This window comes from Strix uralensis, chromosome 1, assembly GCF_047716275.1.
Source record: "Strix uralensis isolate ZFMK-TIS-50842 chromosome 1, bStrUra1, whole genome shotgun sequence".
Taxonomy (NCBI): domain Eukaryota; kingdom Metazoa; phylum Chordata; class Aves; order Strigiformes; family Strigidae; genus Strix; species Strix uralensis.
The window spans coordinates 32,510,991-32,528,358 of NC_133972.1; the positions used below are offsets into that span (position 1 = coordinate 32,510,991).

Sequence of the window (17,368 nt, forward strand, 5' to 3'; positions counted from 1 at the left end):
TGTTCCTCTTCAGGAATTCTGTCACGAGGTTTCTTTGCAGCACCACAGGCTCTTGCACAGCATGCAGGCCCCTCATGCATTACTCGTGTATTGCGTGTTCTTGGAAACCAATGGTTCACTTGTCTTCTGAAGAGGCAGTTGTGTAGGACACAAAGAAGTCCTTTGCTTGCTGTTTGCATCTGACAAGCAGATTGATTGATTATGTATTTGATTAGGTCCTTGACTCTGCACAGAGGAGTCCAGTGTGATGAAAACAGCATCATGTGAACGTTAATGGAGTAAGTCATATTTACTAGAGATTAGAGGGAGTGGAACAATTTATGATCAATTTCAGACATTCAAGCTCTGAAATTACTAACGCTGTTAAACACCCCTAAAGTCCCATATAATATTGAAAGCAAGCAGTACACTCTTGACACAGTTTTATGGGAAGAAATGGAAGATAATTTGCTCTTCATTAAACTAGAGAGGCTCAGCTTCTCTGAACAGTCGGATTCTTGTTTGCATTTCAAAGAAACTTGCTGAGAAGGTCATGTACTTTTGACTCATTGTGTGTTAGTGGTATACATGATTAGTTTAGAATAGTTGCTCTAGAAGTCTGTGACAGAGACCCTGGACCTCCGAGACCTGAGGTCATTAGGCCACCAATTTTAGTAGTTGCACTTGTTCCATTTGTCTGTATGTTGGGGAAGTCATAATATCCGAGAGGACCCTTATGTAAATTCCTTGACATTTCTTCCCTCCATCACAATTTTTAATTTTGATTCTCAGCACCAGTCAAAAAAAAAGACATCCTTTGCAGAACGTCAGTTTAATAAAGATCTTTACATAGATTACCAAGTCTGTCTACCAAGAAGCAGATACTGATTAATTTCAAATAAACTGTCAAAATTTCAGTTAAGAAAGTGAACTGACAACTCTGTATTGTCACTAAAAAACAAGTTTCCACATGTCCCATTTCCATCTCTATGCCAGTTTAATGTTCAGATCAGGCTAACTGTAGGGATGGGTATTTGTTAGACTGAAAACTTCTTGAAATGTTTGTACAAATAGAATTTATCAAGATATTTAATGTAGTAACGAATCTTTGCCATGATTTTTGTCCTACCAGGGTTCCTTGTGGATTGCTTTCGCTTTATATTTCATTAGGACATAGCTTTGATTCTGCTTCATGGTAACTTAAAATGCTGATTTGTTAATGTCTGTCCATAGTAGCTGTGGCATGGAGGAGACAGAGAGGATCTGGAGAATCCTGGGTAACCATGAAGGTGCTGGGCTCATCAGCCCTGTAACTGGTCGAATCTTTCGAGTGACAGAGGCAATGACTGACAGAAGCTGTGCCAAGCTGGAAAACAGCTGTCACAATGTCACCTGCAGTCAGGGAGGAAGTGGGTCAAAAGGGACTAACCCAAAGGGTAAAAGCTTAAGTGACCTATCATCGCTCCTTCCCACCCCTTGCTGTCACCATTCCGATCTGTTTGCATACCAGGTCACCTCTCCAAGATTCTTGGCAGCTCACCAGGCCAGCCCAGGCTTTCCGTCATACTGTGGAGGATCGTTGCCGTGCTGTTCACCCTGCCGCTGAGCACTGAGCAGGGCCAGCCAGCAGAAGCTGGCTCCGAAGGCTGGGCGGTGCGCGAAGGTCAGCAGCAGAGTGGCCCCATCCGGCAGTGCCATCATCCAGCCAGGCAGCCAGTCGCCATAGCTACTGTGAGAATTATCTCGCTAAAACAACCCACCTGAATGAAAAATTAGTATTTTCTGCATTAGGTTATGTGCTGCAACACACAAATGTAGCCCTTTAACCAGGTGAAGCAGAAAGCGTGGCTCTCGGAGAGTTCTTTAGAGCTCTACCTGTGTGGATTTTTTTTTTTTTTTTTTTGAGCCAAAAGCTTGATCCCAGTGTCCACCAATGTGCTCTGAGGCAGGAATAGCCCTGTGAGCCTTCGCTCTTCACTTTCAGTGTCCACCCTTGTTCTTGGCGTTTATTGTCTTTCCCTAGGGAAGGGAGGAGCTCTGCTGGTACTCTAAGGGAAGCATTCACAACATGTGTGATATTGGTTTTGGCAGCTGTGTAATTGAGAAGGAAACTTTTGGGACCCCCGAATAACAGGTCATTGTTGTGACACATTTCCAAAGGAAACAACTAGACTAACTCATGAGTATTGTGATCTTATGCCTGCTCTCTTCCTTCTAGTGGAAACATAATTTAATTTGCATTCATGGAGTAGTAATTAATTCATTAATATTCCCCCATGTATATTTTGTTAACTAAGCATCTTTTCTTTTTAGTCTTTTCCATATTTTCAGTTGTTGTGTGATAAATAACTTTCAGTGTCCCATTTTCTTCCCAGAGTCACTTTCCTGACAGATTTTGAGTCAACTCATTGATGTTGCTGAAAACAAGCTTTCAAAATTTATGAGTCAGGCCCCTGGAAATCCTGTTTGTCTTAAAATTGTAGTATTAAAACAGTATTTTATATTTATTCTTTCATATTGAAGCTTTTAGGGATCATGTTTTCATTTTGTTACCAACGTCCTCTTTTTTGTTGCGTGGTGGTCATTTTTTATTTTTAAGTCAAAGCTAAGATCCTTATCATGTTGTTTGAATGCTGAAGCTGTTGCTTTAGGGAAAGATCCAACTATGACAAGACTCAGGGTAAAGTCAACAGGAGCTGGCAATACACTGACCTCTAAGTCACTCCTTCAGGGCCCTCTTCAGGCTCTTTCTGCTCCATGGCAAATGTTTTTGCTTTGGTCTCAGTTGTAGTCCTTCTGGACAAGTTGGAAAACAACTTTTTGACACATTCATTTTTTCAAGTAAAAGTCCACCAGAACGCTAAATAGCTGCAACATCTCTGAGCATGATCTTTTGTGCATAGTCCTACAGTGTTTACACAAAACACAAGTTTCTGGTATAATTTTAGGAAGAATAACCATTTCACACTCCCTAGGAAAAAATTGCCTTTTTCAAGGGTATTTGTGTTTTTCTTTTAAATTCATTGAAGTAGATACTGCCTAACAGTACTCATGTCTGCATATCTCTGATCATAGGCCTGTTGCCGCTTCTTTCTGTGGAAATTGTGTACTTACACAAAGCCAATGCAAACATCATCTGGTATTTATTTTATCTTTCAGACAATAGCGAGATTGGTGAGCTCCAACTGAGCTTTGTATACTGCAGCATAAATTTATCATTTCCTATCACACTATAACAGAGATTAGAACTGATTTTGTAGTTTGCGACAGATTTTAAGATTCATGTTTCATTTAATTAAATATAGACAAGAGTAGATGAAATATGAACTCTACATTATCCTACCTTTTCTCTCATTATGGTAGAATACATTTGACATAATATGCAGGGGCTTCTGTGACCCCCAGTGCACTGCAGAGGTGTTACCATGTTGGTGGGTTCTGGTGTACATCCCTTGGCTTGATAATGAAAACCAGATTTTGAATTTAGATATGAAAACAGTCTGGCGGCAGAGATACAGACAAACCACCTGTCAGAGTGCCATTTCGGAGCCAGTAAAGAAAGCTCCTGTCCTAGAGGCTGAGATGACCTGTGGTAGCAAAATAGGTAAGTGCATCAGAGCAGAACTGGCTGTCCCAGGGCAGACCAAGGGCCTCCTTGGTCCCATCCCCAGCACTGCCCTGCAGCTAACGAAGAGGCTGGTAATGACCAGGGCAAGCATTTGGGGGTACTGCCCCCTAGAACACCCTACCACACAATTTGTAAGTCTTGGACTTCTTGAGACTGATGCATTTGTGTTTCATAACATAAATACGGGTTTCCCTGAATTTGTCTAATCATTTTTTGAATCCACGTCACAACTTAAAATCCACTGCATTCCATGGAAAAGTGTTACACAATTTAAGTACATTTTGTGAAGAGACATCTCTTTTTGTTTGTTTTGAACCCATTGCTCTCTAGTTCATTTGAAGACACTTTTTTGGGTAGGGACAGTTTTCTGCTCTATCCTACTGATTGTTAAGATTTTTTTCTTATGTCCCCTCAGTTATTTCTTCTTCCAGCCTGTGAAGTCCTTGTCTAGTCAGCCACTCTTCACACAGGAGCTGCTCCCACCTGTGATTGTCTCTGTTGCCCTCTCTGAAACTCGTCCAGCTCTCCTGCACCATTTTTGAGAGGAAGGGAGATAAGAACTGTGCACAGTCCTAGACACAGGTGCATCATGCATACATTGGCACAAAAATATTTGTTCTCTGTTCTGCTCTCTGTTTTCTAAAAATTCTTAACATTTGATGTGCTTTTTTGACACTTGCTGAGCATTAGGCTGACATCTTACAACTAATGTTTGATTAAGGGAAAAACCTTCTAGAATCTAAGCCTCAGAATAACCATGTCTTTCTCCTACTTACTCTTGCTCATGGCCTAGGTGTCTTTTAGAAGACAAGATGATCTGAGTCAGGTATCATCAGCTCAGGTGGTCTTTCTGCTAGGCCTTCCCAGTAGTCGTTCTACCACAACCTTCTAATGGCAGCTGATGAAGGTGTGTAAACTCCATGATTTTGGTAGGACTGTCCCAGACTGGTTAATGCTCTTCTCCTCCCATCATTTAGCTGGCCTTATTTGTTTAGTTTTGTTATTTGTTACTTCCCTTCCGTGTTCTTTTTAATTAGCCATATTGCACTTCTCACACAGCTTCATCTCTTTCTTCAAAGCCTCATCAGTGTGCCTCTTGTATTTCCTTCTCTTTGCTACAGTGGCTTTCCTGATGGGTATCTGAGTTTTCCAGGCAGTGAAGCCTTTCACTGGAGTTGGTGGAGTGTTTCAATGTGAGATTTCTTTAAATTTAAATACACTGTATTTACTTTCCTAAAAGGAGTGTGAATACTGCCCAAGATGTACATATACATAGTGCCCTTTTTGAAAGGGCAAAGAATATTTTTTCATTCGAATCTACTATTTCCTTGTAACTTTATTTTCTAATACTGGCCTGGGGGGGGGGGGGGGGGGGGGGGGCGGGAAGTCTTATCCTGAATAAATCAGGAGTGATGAATGTGGTAGAATGAAGAATTCTTGCTTTTCCTTTTGAAGAAGGGGTTAATTGTAACACACAGTCTTTCTCCTCTTGCAGAACTACTCAAGATAAAGCTATTTCTTGGAAGAATACCCTTAGGAAGTTAGTGACCTAGAATGAGATTGGCATAGAATTGCCTTTTAGCCTTCACTGTGATATTTGCTGCTGCTGCTATCTCCATACACAAATGGTTTTTGACAGGCTTTGCAAACAGCCTGGGGTCAGAGCCTACGAGCTTCCCTTGGGCAAGTAAAAGCTGTGGAGTCGGGAACTTAATCCGTTTCTTGTTGAGACAAACAGCAAAATTCTCAGACGCTGGGATTGGTGTGCAGTGGGACATTGATGGGCAAATGCAACCCCTCGTTGTAGGACTGTGAAAAGTACATGGTTAGCAGCAAAACATGCTCCCTGCCAGGGATGGTTCATGAGGTGCAAGCATGCCTTTGAATTGGAACCAAGACTGTATTTTTAATATCCCTTGACATAAGGCCCAGGGGAGAGCAGGTGATGGCACACCAAGCTGGCATCCTGCCTTGGGCATCAAAATATGTTTCTGTGGCCCCCACACCTCCACTGCAAGCTGCTTAGCAATCTAGAGATGTGATTTTGCTGTGGAAGCAAGGGTGAGCGGGAGAGGGGGCTGATACCTGAGCCTTTCCTATCCAGATTTCCTCTGTATGCATGCAGGTAGTGGGGCAGTCTCGGGGGACATGCTGCTACAAGGCCCACCTCCTCCCATGTATGAGAGGAAGGATTTTCTCCCCACCCCAGCTGTTTGTTCAGGCACTAATCTTAGAATTTGTTTCATGCTCAGTAAACCTAGCAAGTAACCTAGCAGTTAGGGGTGCACGGTTATCCCCTGTGCATAGAGCAAGTGAGGGATGATGTATAGAAGATACACAGTGGAAGAATTTAATCTGGTCGCTACAAAACACTGATCTTTGCAAATTCTCCCCCCCCCCCCCCCCCCCTTTTTTTTTTCGTTCATAGTTTTTGCAAGTCTGAGATTTTCATAACTGACGGAGAATTCAAATAAATCAGCAACCGGAGAAAATGCCAAACAACCGCAGTCAAACCTTCTCAGTGTTTTAAACTAATAGACCCCCTTCTCAAGATATTACGCCTAACAGGATTTGATTGCGCTTTCTCAGCCAGAGAATTTCTGTCAGTACTTCTGCCAAATGCACGGTCTCACGGAGGGAGGATTTGATAGCAATCCAGGTTAAGCCAGCCTCTTCATTCAGAGACAATGACTGCCAGCCCCACACAGACTGCAGCGAGGCCACCCAAATGTCGAGTTTCCATTGAGGAAGGCCAAGTTCCCCACACTCTTTTTATTTTTGCAACTGTAGCAGGGCCGTGTCCTTGGTTTCTTTCCATGCCAAATAAAGCGTCTGCACATTTTGTCTAGTTCAGTTTTGTACGGTTGAGGCGTTTATACCGGGAGCACCTGCAAAAATAGAAGTCTGAAGAAAGAGGTTAGTTTCTAACAGGTTAATCAACCAGAGGAATAAGAAATTACTGTGCTAGATCTGTAAACACATTTGCAGGTTGCCTTGCAAGGGCAGCTTGTGAAGCTCGCTGGGGATACTCTGAGCCCAAGGCACAGAGCACCCTGTGAGACACAGCTAATCTAAAGTGCTCCAAGGCAGATCCTGCCATCCAGCACAGCCACGTAAATCTGGGGTAACTCGGGCTGCTTTGTTACTTCAGATCCACTTCACCCAACAGAGGGGCAGAATTTAAATGTATTACCCATGAACAGAGAATAAAGAACATGTGCAGTAAATAATAAATTTCTGGGTTTTCTGCCCTTCATGACTCTCTCTCATAAATATTTCAGACTCTGTCTGATTGCTGCTTCACTGTGTCAGCCAAAAGATCAGACTGGGCAAGTGCATTTTGGTGTCATTCACGTGTGAGGCTGTTACAGCTCAGGGTGAGGCAGAACCACAGACAAAACCCTGATTTCTAAGAGCGTGACACTGTCTTCACCAGAGCCGTATTTGAAGTGCCACAGGGCATGTTCTGTGACTGCTCTTGGTCAGATATGGCTCCCGTTCTGTTTATTTTTTATCTCTTGCTGAACTGAAAAACAGGTAGGAGAGAAGGGGAGCAATTTTAAATTCATAAAAATCAGTTTGCTCCAAAACTGTCAGTTGAAGCATTTTGGCATTTATGAAATGATTAATTTCATTCTGAAGAAGTCAGTATAAAATATCACAGTATTTCTCACCCTGCATGATCCCTCCATGCAGGCTGGCACTTGACACCAATCTGTGAGCAGTTTTGGTTCCTCTAAAACTTCATTTTTCAGGGGGCTTGACTCAGTGAGTAGTGAGTCTGATTTCTCTTTTTTGTACATTACTGCTGGATTCTTTCTATTCACTTATTTTGTTCAGCAACTACACAATCTCTGTTACAATACCCTCCAGATGTAAGATACCCGATGAGAATCAGCCTCTCTTGCCGTAACTTGCTTTCTGAGGTCAGGCTATCGGCCCCACTCTCCGATGCACCTGAACACACCCCTGCTGTGTTACACATACTCTAGTGTTGTTGTGCAACACTAACTGCGGAGCAAGATGCTGTAGTGATATTTGAAGAGCTACATCCGTGCCTGGAGACACAATGACTGTTAAGAAACATCCTTTTGAGAAAATCTGAAACTACTCAGTTTTAATGTTCTACTTTCTTACTGAGTTGACTTTCATATTTTAAACCTGTCCAGTGTGTTTTATCAATGTGAAATACTGTTTACTTTTGCTCATTCTTGCACTATCCAGATCTTTACCGTGCAGACTCTTTCCGGTATTTTCCCCCAGATGTAGTGTATTGTAATTCATTGCTTATGACTGCCAAGAAATGACAATTCCAAGACTGTCCATAGTTCACAATACAGTTACTTTGCTGGTGAAAATTCCATCATTTTTTTCATTATAGCCAGTCCAGCAGAAAGCAACTGGAAAGCTAAGTGAGATGAGCCTCTCAAATAGGGCAGGGAGGAAACCTCAAGTATAGATTTGTGCATATTTTTGACATGTCCATCCAGAAAAAGAGAAATCCTGGTCTCAGCAGAACAAATGACCACCTGCACATTTTCACAGTCTGAGAAATAACCTCCTCCATCTTGCCACTTCTCCTGCTGTTATGTGCTCTCCTGTGTTGTCCATTAGGATTATCTTTCTATTGCCAAAACCAAGAAAAAAAGATACGGCTCTCCTATGTTCTTGCTGGATGTAGACTTTGTCCACATTTAGGGGTTTTATTCATTTTACTATTTATTTTGCAGATGTGTTTTAAACATTTTCAATAATATAATTGCACTGATGAGACCTAGTATAGAAGCAGGTATAAATTGCTCTTGCCCTCTTTGCAGCTTAATACTCTCCTCGATTCAGAGGGGAAAATCACTGGCCTGGCAAAACTAGATCCACACAGGGTGTGGGGTTTTAGTGGTACTGGCACAGCTGGAGTGATCTGGCTAAGGGCTGCAGACAAAAACCAAGTTTTTTGTTGTCAAGGGTCAAAATGAGGATTATCTGGAGGGACAGAGTTTCACGGTCTACAGTACATTTCCAATGTTCATCATGCCAAGAGTATTCCTATTGAGAAACAGAAAGTTATGGGTTAAACCTGTCATCTACAGAGTCACCTTGAAACCCCATAATGAAATATCAATAATTGAGGATGGCTGTTTGCTAAAAAGATTACTGACAGGCATAAAATAACAATCACCAGTAGCTATAAATGTATTTTATGTCTTGGATATTTTCCTGGCAGACTTTAGTCTTTCATTTAGTTATGCAGTAGCAGCCCTGGATTTGGACAACTTGTGCTTAGAAGAATAGTGGGATGTTTTTTGGGGTGCCAGAGGGGAGAAAGAATAGCTTTTTTTTAAAACCACTGTGCCGTAATTTTCCTTGGTTAGCACGAAAGCATACTTCCCTCCACAAATGGAGAACTCCATTTCAGTTTGTTCTTTTGCAGAATCCTGTATAAGAAGGAAAAAAGGTGAGATAACTCTCCCTGGAGAAAATCCAGAATGTTAATTAAAGAAATGGCATTTTGATATTCGTTCCTTACTGGCTGGAGTTCATGGCCATACTGGTATTTCACGTCTTGCTTTCATGTTAAGGGCTTTCCAAGATGGTCTCTACAAAATGCCTTTTTCTGCCACTAGAGGTCCTAAAAATAATAAGGAAAGGAGGCACAAAGTACCCATGTATTTGACAGTAGAGCATTCTCACAAGGTGGACCTGAGTGCCAGGTCACCGAAACCCCCAGTGGGTTGGCTGACAGCATGGGCTAGTGTTAGGCAGGCTGGAGGAATGGCATCTGACTGCTGAACCCAAAAGATTAGCTTTGCCTCTGATCCCGAGTGATTTTTATGCATTCTTGCCACATCCCTGAGGAGTGGGAGGGAGGCTTTTCTTACATTTGGGCGATGCTCAGGTAATTTGTCATGCCACCCAAGTTAGAGCAGGGAGGATTGAGTGTGGAGGAAGGCTCAGGCTGCTCAAATCTACCTGACGAGTGAACTGCTAGCAGGAACCAAGTGTGAGTCAAATGCCAAGAGATTAAACAGCAGGGCAGCTACCACCAGCTGAAACAGCTTCGAGGACTTGGTTCTGGGTCCTTAATCCCCAGCCTCCTGCTTCATCCTTTCCCCTCCGGAGCTTGCTTTTGCAGGTAGGGAGAGATGAAAATCACCCCAGGTGCTGAGGAGAGCAGAGAGAGCAAATGGCTGGAATGCATGAAAATGTAGAGAAAAGCTTTCCCGGCCAGGCATGCCATTAGGAGCCAGTACTTGCAACGTAAACCTGAGGCTGCTGTTACTGTTGTAGCCCTGTTGGATTGTTCTACAGTGTTCCAGTGCTGTAAAAAGAACTGGACGGATGTACCTGGGAATTGAAATTAAATTCCACTTTTCCCATTTGCCACTTTCCTCTATTCTTTCCCTCTGTTAAAAACTGTCGATTTTCCTCATTCTGCTGAGTCTGCAGGCTTTGCTAGCATGTAATTGTTGTAAACATGTTCACAAGAGCTGGCAAAGAAAATTCCAGCAAAACAATTTTTTATCAACATTTGCCAGCTTGTTGAAAGCAAGACATCCCAGAGGAAAACATTCTTTCTTATGATGGGGTGACAAGGAAGTGGATCCCAGCACCCTGCCATGGGCAGCCCTGGCCTGGGGACCTCTCTCCTCATACCTCTGGTGAGCAGCCCAGCTCTGTTTCAGAGAGTAAAGAAAACACTGGGTCTTGTTCCACACTGAAAGCAAACTGAACTCAGAAACCTTGGAAATTCTGCAATTAGCACTCTATGCCAAGCCTGAGCGTCATGTTACAACATCTAATGTTCAATGAAAACGTAGGAAATACTGTATTTTTCAGAAAAGATGGATGTTTTCTTGTAATTAGGAAATTGTGGTCTCGGTGAACTTATTTTGCTTATCAAGTTATTTTTCAGTGTCAAGACCTATTTTGTTTCACCCTTCCCTCTCATCACTGACTTAAGAGTTGTTCTTGGCACTAGAGACTCTTAAGAGTGCTGTCACGGGCTGCACGCAGGAGGTTGTTCCAACAGCAGGAACTGGAGCCGAAACTGCTCATTGTTTATGTAAAACTAAAAGTTATTTCCTTAGCATCAGCACCAGGCTCCGTTCCTGAGGTTGTACGTGTGCATATCTACGCAAACACCACAGGCTGACTGTGGCTTGTTACACTAGGAAATTAATGTTTCCTTTGCTTCTGCAAATAAAGGAATGGATGGCAAACTGCCCCAGAGAAGCGGCTCTTGCCACTGGCTGGGGGCTTGGCACGGCAGCTGGTGATCCATCAGCTGAACTCAGGAAGCATTCGTTGCTCAGTCAGACTAAGCGGTCTTCCAGGCTATAGGTTTTGTTGACTGATTTGTAAGTTAAAACAGCTCTTGGCACCATAGACAATGAGTTTTCGATGGGTATGACAAATACACAAATTAGATAAGATGACAAAAAGCCAGTGTTTTAGACAGACAACTTGGCCAATGAGAATGTTACTGCAAGGCTTATTTTTAATTGACGTGATGAGTTTTATGCATCTGCCCACTTGAAATATTCTGATTATGAAACTGTCTTTTTGTTCACTGCTTGGCTCTTGATTTCTAAGCAGGCAGAGCAGGCAGTGTGTGCTAATAAAAGGAAAAGCAAAAGAAAATGACACTAAGGCAATGAACTATCTTCTCTATAGGACTGTTTCACATTAAACATTTTGGTTTGGCTACAGCTTTTGACCACTTTTGGTTTGTTCAGCAATCCCAAACCATATGTATAAAGAGTGACTGACAGAATACACTGTTTGAAGCAGCCTCTCAATGGTTTGTACTCAGATATAAATATCTGATGTTCTAAATCTTGAGAGATGAACTCCTGATGCATCAAAGAACCAGTAGATTTTCTTTCATATCTGCGATTAAATTTTTCATGTAAATGTCACATTAAATGATGAAAAGGAGACTGTAAAAAAACCTGTTTTCACCTAATAGGATATCAAGTTAAGAAGTTAAGAAAAAATACTGTGAAAAACATAATACTAAAGGATGTAATCCTTTAAAGCTCATTTATGCTTATAACAATATAAGTGACATTATTGGTCTGTAAGACTGAAAGACTAGTAAATGTATGGCAAAGAATGGAGATTTGTGGTAGCAATCTTTTGAATAATTGCACAAAATAATTTAGATTATGTTAAGATATCTTTAATGTTTTTATGTAATGCCTATTTTAAAAATGGATTATTTTCACCATCTTCTCAATTTGTAACAAAATTGCCATTAGTGTAAATAAATATCATGATAGTATTACCAAAGGTCATGGACTTTACCAAAGGTCGCTGTATAGCTACTTAGAAACTGAATAATGTATTCAGCCTTTAGGCTGTTCTGTATGTAACTGAGGTTCAAGCTAAAAAGAAGAACCTTGCTGACAATCCTGACACCTGTATCTGTTCTCTACCATGAAAATTCTGCTGTAACTTTCTAGCCTACTCAGCAGAAAGATATAGAAGATTTATCATTAATATTAGAATTAACATCTCCAAAGAGACTTTTCTGAAAATGTAAATTTTTATTCCATTTGGAACAGATTATGCTGTAACACAGCATCCTACACAGGTTTGTGAACAAAGAAGCTATCTTGAAAAAAAAAAGTGCTGTTGGTGTAAGCTTAGTTGATGAAACTGCAGACGGTGGCAAGGGAGTTTGTTCTTGCATGTCATCATTATGCATAAAGCCAGATCTGGGGGGAATCAGAAGAGCTGGGCAGTGGGGTTGGGCTCCTGGGGGGGATTTTAGCCTGGGTACCCTTTGGCTGATGTTCCTTCCACCTAACTCCAGTTTAAAAGCTATGCATGCCATCTAAATTAAACATGAAGACTCCCTTTCTAATCAGTAGAGAAAGCAAGCACTTCTAGATAGTGTTTCACCCATCTTGTTTAAATACTTGTCTTTGCAAAGAAAGACGTAACCTCTGGGAGTGTTCTCTGCTGACCAGTAGAAGCAGCCTAGACAATTAGCTTAGTTGTGTCTACTGTTTATGTGGCTGTAGTTAACAGAGGTGAATCCCGTCCCGTGTCTCTAACGCATAGTAATCCCCAAGTGGGATACTATTTTACAAAAAACCACCATTTGCAGCTAGAAAGACAGCAAAAACACTACGCCTGCTACCCCAAGTCATGTAGCCAGATTGTTTTTCTGGTACATCCTTCCAAGCCACCCAGTGAAGAAACAGCTGTGAGCTGTCTGAAGGGTGTGCCAGAGATGATGCTTTCCTGGAACTCTAGTTCTGTAGTCCCTGTTCACACCTTTCCACTGAAACCAATAGAAATTATGGCAAAGGACTATAAAATCAACCCCCCTCTAAAATGTTGGTGGAGGCAAAGTCCTCCTGTACATTTCTGTAAGACCGTTAGGTGATGGCTAAATGAAGCTATTGCCACTGGAGGCTTTCCAACAGGGTCTTTGCAGACCAGCTATTCTGCAGCATGAGGAAGAAGAGGCATTAGGCACTCATATCACAATGAAGGGGAATAAAAAGACAACGTTTCACTGTGCACTGATATACTTTATTCAGGGCAGACATGTGCAGTTTGTATAGCTTAAAAACATGAGCCAAGAAGTTACCAATATTTGCAAAACACTCCTTTTTTACTCCCTTCCAATACGTTCGTAATTTGAATCAAACCTCTGGAGATAAAATGAGATACAAAGGCAGAATCTGAAAGCTCTCACTCACATGTAACCTTCCAGCTGTTGCGCAACTCTAGGCTGTTACTGTTCTTGTCTTGCTGCCTCATCATAGCCCCATTCCTTCCTGGGGAAATCTGTAATTGAAGCTATTGCATTTTAGTAATCAGACAGTATTACAGCTCAATCAACGTCTCTAAGGGAGGACCTGGAGGCACTTCCACATGGAGTGAGAGATGCCCTGAACGCTTCCGTGCTACAGGATTTAGCACAAAGGTTGCTTTAACCTTCCCCCTGCTCAAACTTCAGGTTAACACGTGGAGAAAAATGCTGCCATTCTGTTTCTCTGCGTTAGTGATGACACCTCACCTAACTGGACAAACCCCAAACTATGGCCAATACCGACTGCATCAACTGGGTCTAGCTTTAAAAGTAAGGTGAATAATTCTTCAAGCCTTTATGTTCTTCTATTTCCAGTTAGCTGGAAGAGGAATAAACCAGGCTATTTAATAAGTGTTGTCAACCGAAAGGTAACATGTTCGTGAATCTGACCTTTTAGCTCAGCTTCATGGGTGGGTTTGGCTCAAAGCATTCATTATGCCTGGGTTGCCAAATTCAAAGAAACAGGTGGAGTTAGACTGTAAAATGTTTACTTATGCTATGCTGAATTTCCTTTGCTCTTGCCCAAGGCTTTGCTTTGGAGGCCTTCAGAGTTAAAACTACTACTCCATCCTTGCCTGAAACATTTTGTTCTTATGTTTCTCTCCGGTCAGTGGGAATCAGGGGAACCTGAAATGTTGTCCCTGTCTAAATACAGAGCTAAAAGTAATTCCATGTCTGCTAGTGTTGTGTGAAAGGTGGGCAAAACTGAGGAAAACACACTAGCACCCTCAGCAGAGACCCTCTGTCAGGTCCCCTGTACAACCTGCATGAGGAGAAGGGTCTAGCTGATGGATCTAACCACAGGGACAAAGTGTAAATGGAGAAACAGCGTTGGTACAACCAACCAATCCAGTTAAAAGGCGTAGAGGAAGGGAACTAGGAAAAACGGGATAGATGTTTTCCCTTTGTTTTTTTTGTGTAATAAGAAGTTATGTTTATATTAGAGGGAAGTGTGCACCATGGTATGCCTGGCTGTCCCCATATGGAGACCTCCTAGACCACACTGAAGCTCCCTTCTGGCCTGTGCTCTGGGGTTTAGTTCCCTGGGAAACCAAACACACATCTACACTGTTACTAAAAGAAACAAGTGTCATAACAATTATTTTTTAAATGGTACTGAACCATATATTTTCATTTTGTTGTTGGAAGAGGTGTTATGTAGCATATTTTTCTATTGTGCATGTATCTACAGCAAACCTTATTTTCTAGGGTTTTATTGTTATGTTAAAAAGCAGTATAAGATGAGGATGTCCACATCTCTTAGGTTTAATTCCAAACATTTCCTCTCTAAACCAAAAATATTTTCATTCTTGTGATAAATCCCACTTGTGATCAATTACCACATTTGTATACACTTTTAACATTAAGCTAAATGCTGAAGGAATGATATTCCCAGTGTAGAGTCCAAAATATAATAAATAATACATTACTAAAAAATCTGGCATACTTATAATTTAAAATAAAGGAATCACATGTCATTAAAACAGCATTTCACTCAGCTTTTATGCAATTTTAGAAATTCTTTCTTCTCACCCTAGATTTGGGCAATGATCAGGGATCACTTGGTGTTCTGGACGAAGTTACTACCATCCTTTCAGCTGGAAGTTGAAGCATTTTCAAGAACGTCACAGGAAATCTTAAATCACACAGCAGCAAATGGTATTAGATTCTGATGCTATCAAAGAAAGAGTAAGTGATAATTAGGGTGATTGGAGTGACGCCTGAACATGGTGTGGAATCTGTAGCACTCAAAGCAAGCAGAGACCCCACTGGGAAATGTTTTGGACGGCACAGAATGCTGTTCATGACTTCTGTGGTAACCAGTTTTATATGCTTGAAACCAATTTATTATGATTTACCAAGAGCAGGTGACTGGGAGGCTCTGAGCAGAATATTCTGTTATTCCTTCCTTTCTCTTAAGTTCAAACAACATACTGTACCTTTTACAAAAACCCCCCCATTTTCCGTCTCTTGAAAAAAATTTCAAAAACAAATTTAAGTTTCATTAATGATGCCCTTCCCCTTTAATAAATACCTATGGTTATGACTGATTTATACTGTAAATCAGGTGTGGTGCTGATGTGAGAAGACTCCCAAATCTTTGTTCTTCTGTCTTAGCAGGCTCTTGGAAAGTGTCATCATTATTAGTTTTAGCTCCAAAATGGAGAGTCCCCTAACAAAATACTGAGAGAAAGTTGCTTTGGTAGTGCACACTGTATGAGACCATTCTCATTACCTAACACAAACTCTCATTCACTTCTTTGAAAGACAGGAGGTCAGCAGGGATGCAGGCTCGGCAGTAGCTTGTTTAGAAAATTTTGTATGCTACTGTCTTTTGAGGATCAGCTTGGAGACCCACAACAGCAAGAATCTAAAAGATTTTCTGGGCTAAAACTGACAGTGTGAAAGACTTACTCACTTCCACAATGTGAAAGACTTAGGCTGCAAGCAAGTGAAGTAGGCACCAGTATTTTCTTCCTAGGTAGCCACTGTTGAAACCTGCTTTTTCCTTTCATTGCTGTTTTCAGCACTTTTGTCACTGGAATAATAATAAGCTCATCCCATAGCTTTATAAGAGCAAATAGATGCCACTGATACTTTCCATTTCAAAATATGCAGAGAAGTTGTTACCCTTCTTTCTAATCTAGTTCAATCTTCTTCCATATTCCACAGAAGTTTCCTGAAGAGTTGTTCTTAAATTTCATTAAAACTCATAAACAAAAGTTGTTAATATTTCAGTCTCATTCTCCCATCCAAATTAGACTGTGGAGGAAGAATGTAAGGAAGGGTGTGCCAAACACAGGACTGTTGGTATTCCAAGTCAATTAGAGCAGTTAGTGCCTAATTAAGTGCTAATTTATGCTCTGTGCAATCTCATAGAGGGTAGAAGTTTGGTTCAAGCTAGTTGGAAAACAAAATTTTAGCAATTACACGTGAAAACATCTACTACTTTTATGTATACAAAACCTACTTTGTTTTATATGAGTCGAGTGCACTGTAAAAAAAGGCTAAACTCTTTATCCTGGTTTGGCTGGCTTCCTCTCACAGTTTCAAAAGTTTCACAAACATTCGTTTTCCTGTATCCTCAGAAGTCACAGAATATGCTAAAGACAAGCTGTCTGGCAGCCAATTTTCCATGTTTCCTTCAAAGGGCAAACTTAACTAACTTCTGCAATAGCAGAGTTGAGAATCTGTTGATGCTCACAGTATCTTTATTCCCTGCTTCACAGAATAAATAGAAATTTTAGCTAGAGCTGAATAAACCAGGAACTGGCGGCAACTATTTGAGCCAGGCTTTCAAAGGAGAGACCTTCCTAACTTCCCTGCATACTACAGCAAACACAAACATCTTTCTTGTCCATGCAGGAAATGTGTCTTAAATCCCAAAAAGAAGTAATGTTAAATTTTGGGGACTTGACCTCCACAGAGACCTGTCAGTCATCTCTGACGTAGCACACTGGAACGTTCAAATTGCCAGACCTGGTTTGCATTCTTGTTACATACACACAATAACAAGTCCTTCTCATCTTCACTCTTTGCTGCCTCTATGCATTTGCCAGAAAGGACATGGACAATCATTCCATTCTACAAGATGAGAGAAGGGAAAGAAAGAACAAATTAAAAATAAGGGATTTCCAGTAAAAGCTAGGCCATGTTTCTGAAATGGTTTACATACAATAGATCACCAGTAATGACTGGTTGTTCAAAATTTTTAAAGTATTGCTCTAAACATAATGACTAAATTTAGCTTTGAGCCTAGGGCACGGTGAGTATTCACAATTCCTTTCGAAGCTGACAGGAATAATTCAATAAATCTCATTTCCACCACTATTTGTTTCCTATGGGTACAGGTTGTCATCAGCATCAACTACAGTACTACAGGCCACAAAATTTCAAAAGGACCAGTGCTTCCCTTAGGAACCAAAACAAATTAC

At 41.2% G+C, this 17,368-nt stretch overlaps 1 protein-coding gene across 3 annotated transcripts in view; it reads right to left on the reverse strand.

Moving 5' to 3' along the window:
- Positions 1-13,128: 13,128 nt before the first annotated feature.
- GALNT15 (polypeptide N-acetylgalactosaminyltransferase 15) overlaps positions 13,129-17,368 on the reverse strand; it is a 29,995-nt gene continuing 25,755 nt past the window's right edge. For all 3 annotated transcript variants that reach the window (XM_074861533.1, XM_074861543.1, XM_074861551.1), the window contains one exon: positions 13,129-17,018. In XM_074861533.1, coding sequence (XP_074717634.1) covers positions 16,872-17,018 — 147 coding nt within the window. In that variant the 3' untranslated portion in view covers positions 13,129-16,871. The remainder of the gene's footprint in view (positions 17,019-17,368) is intronic.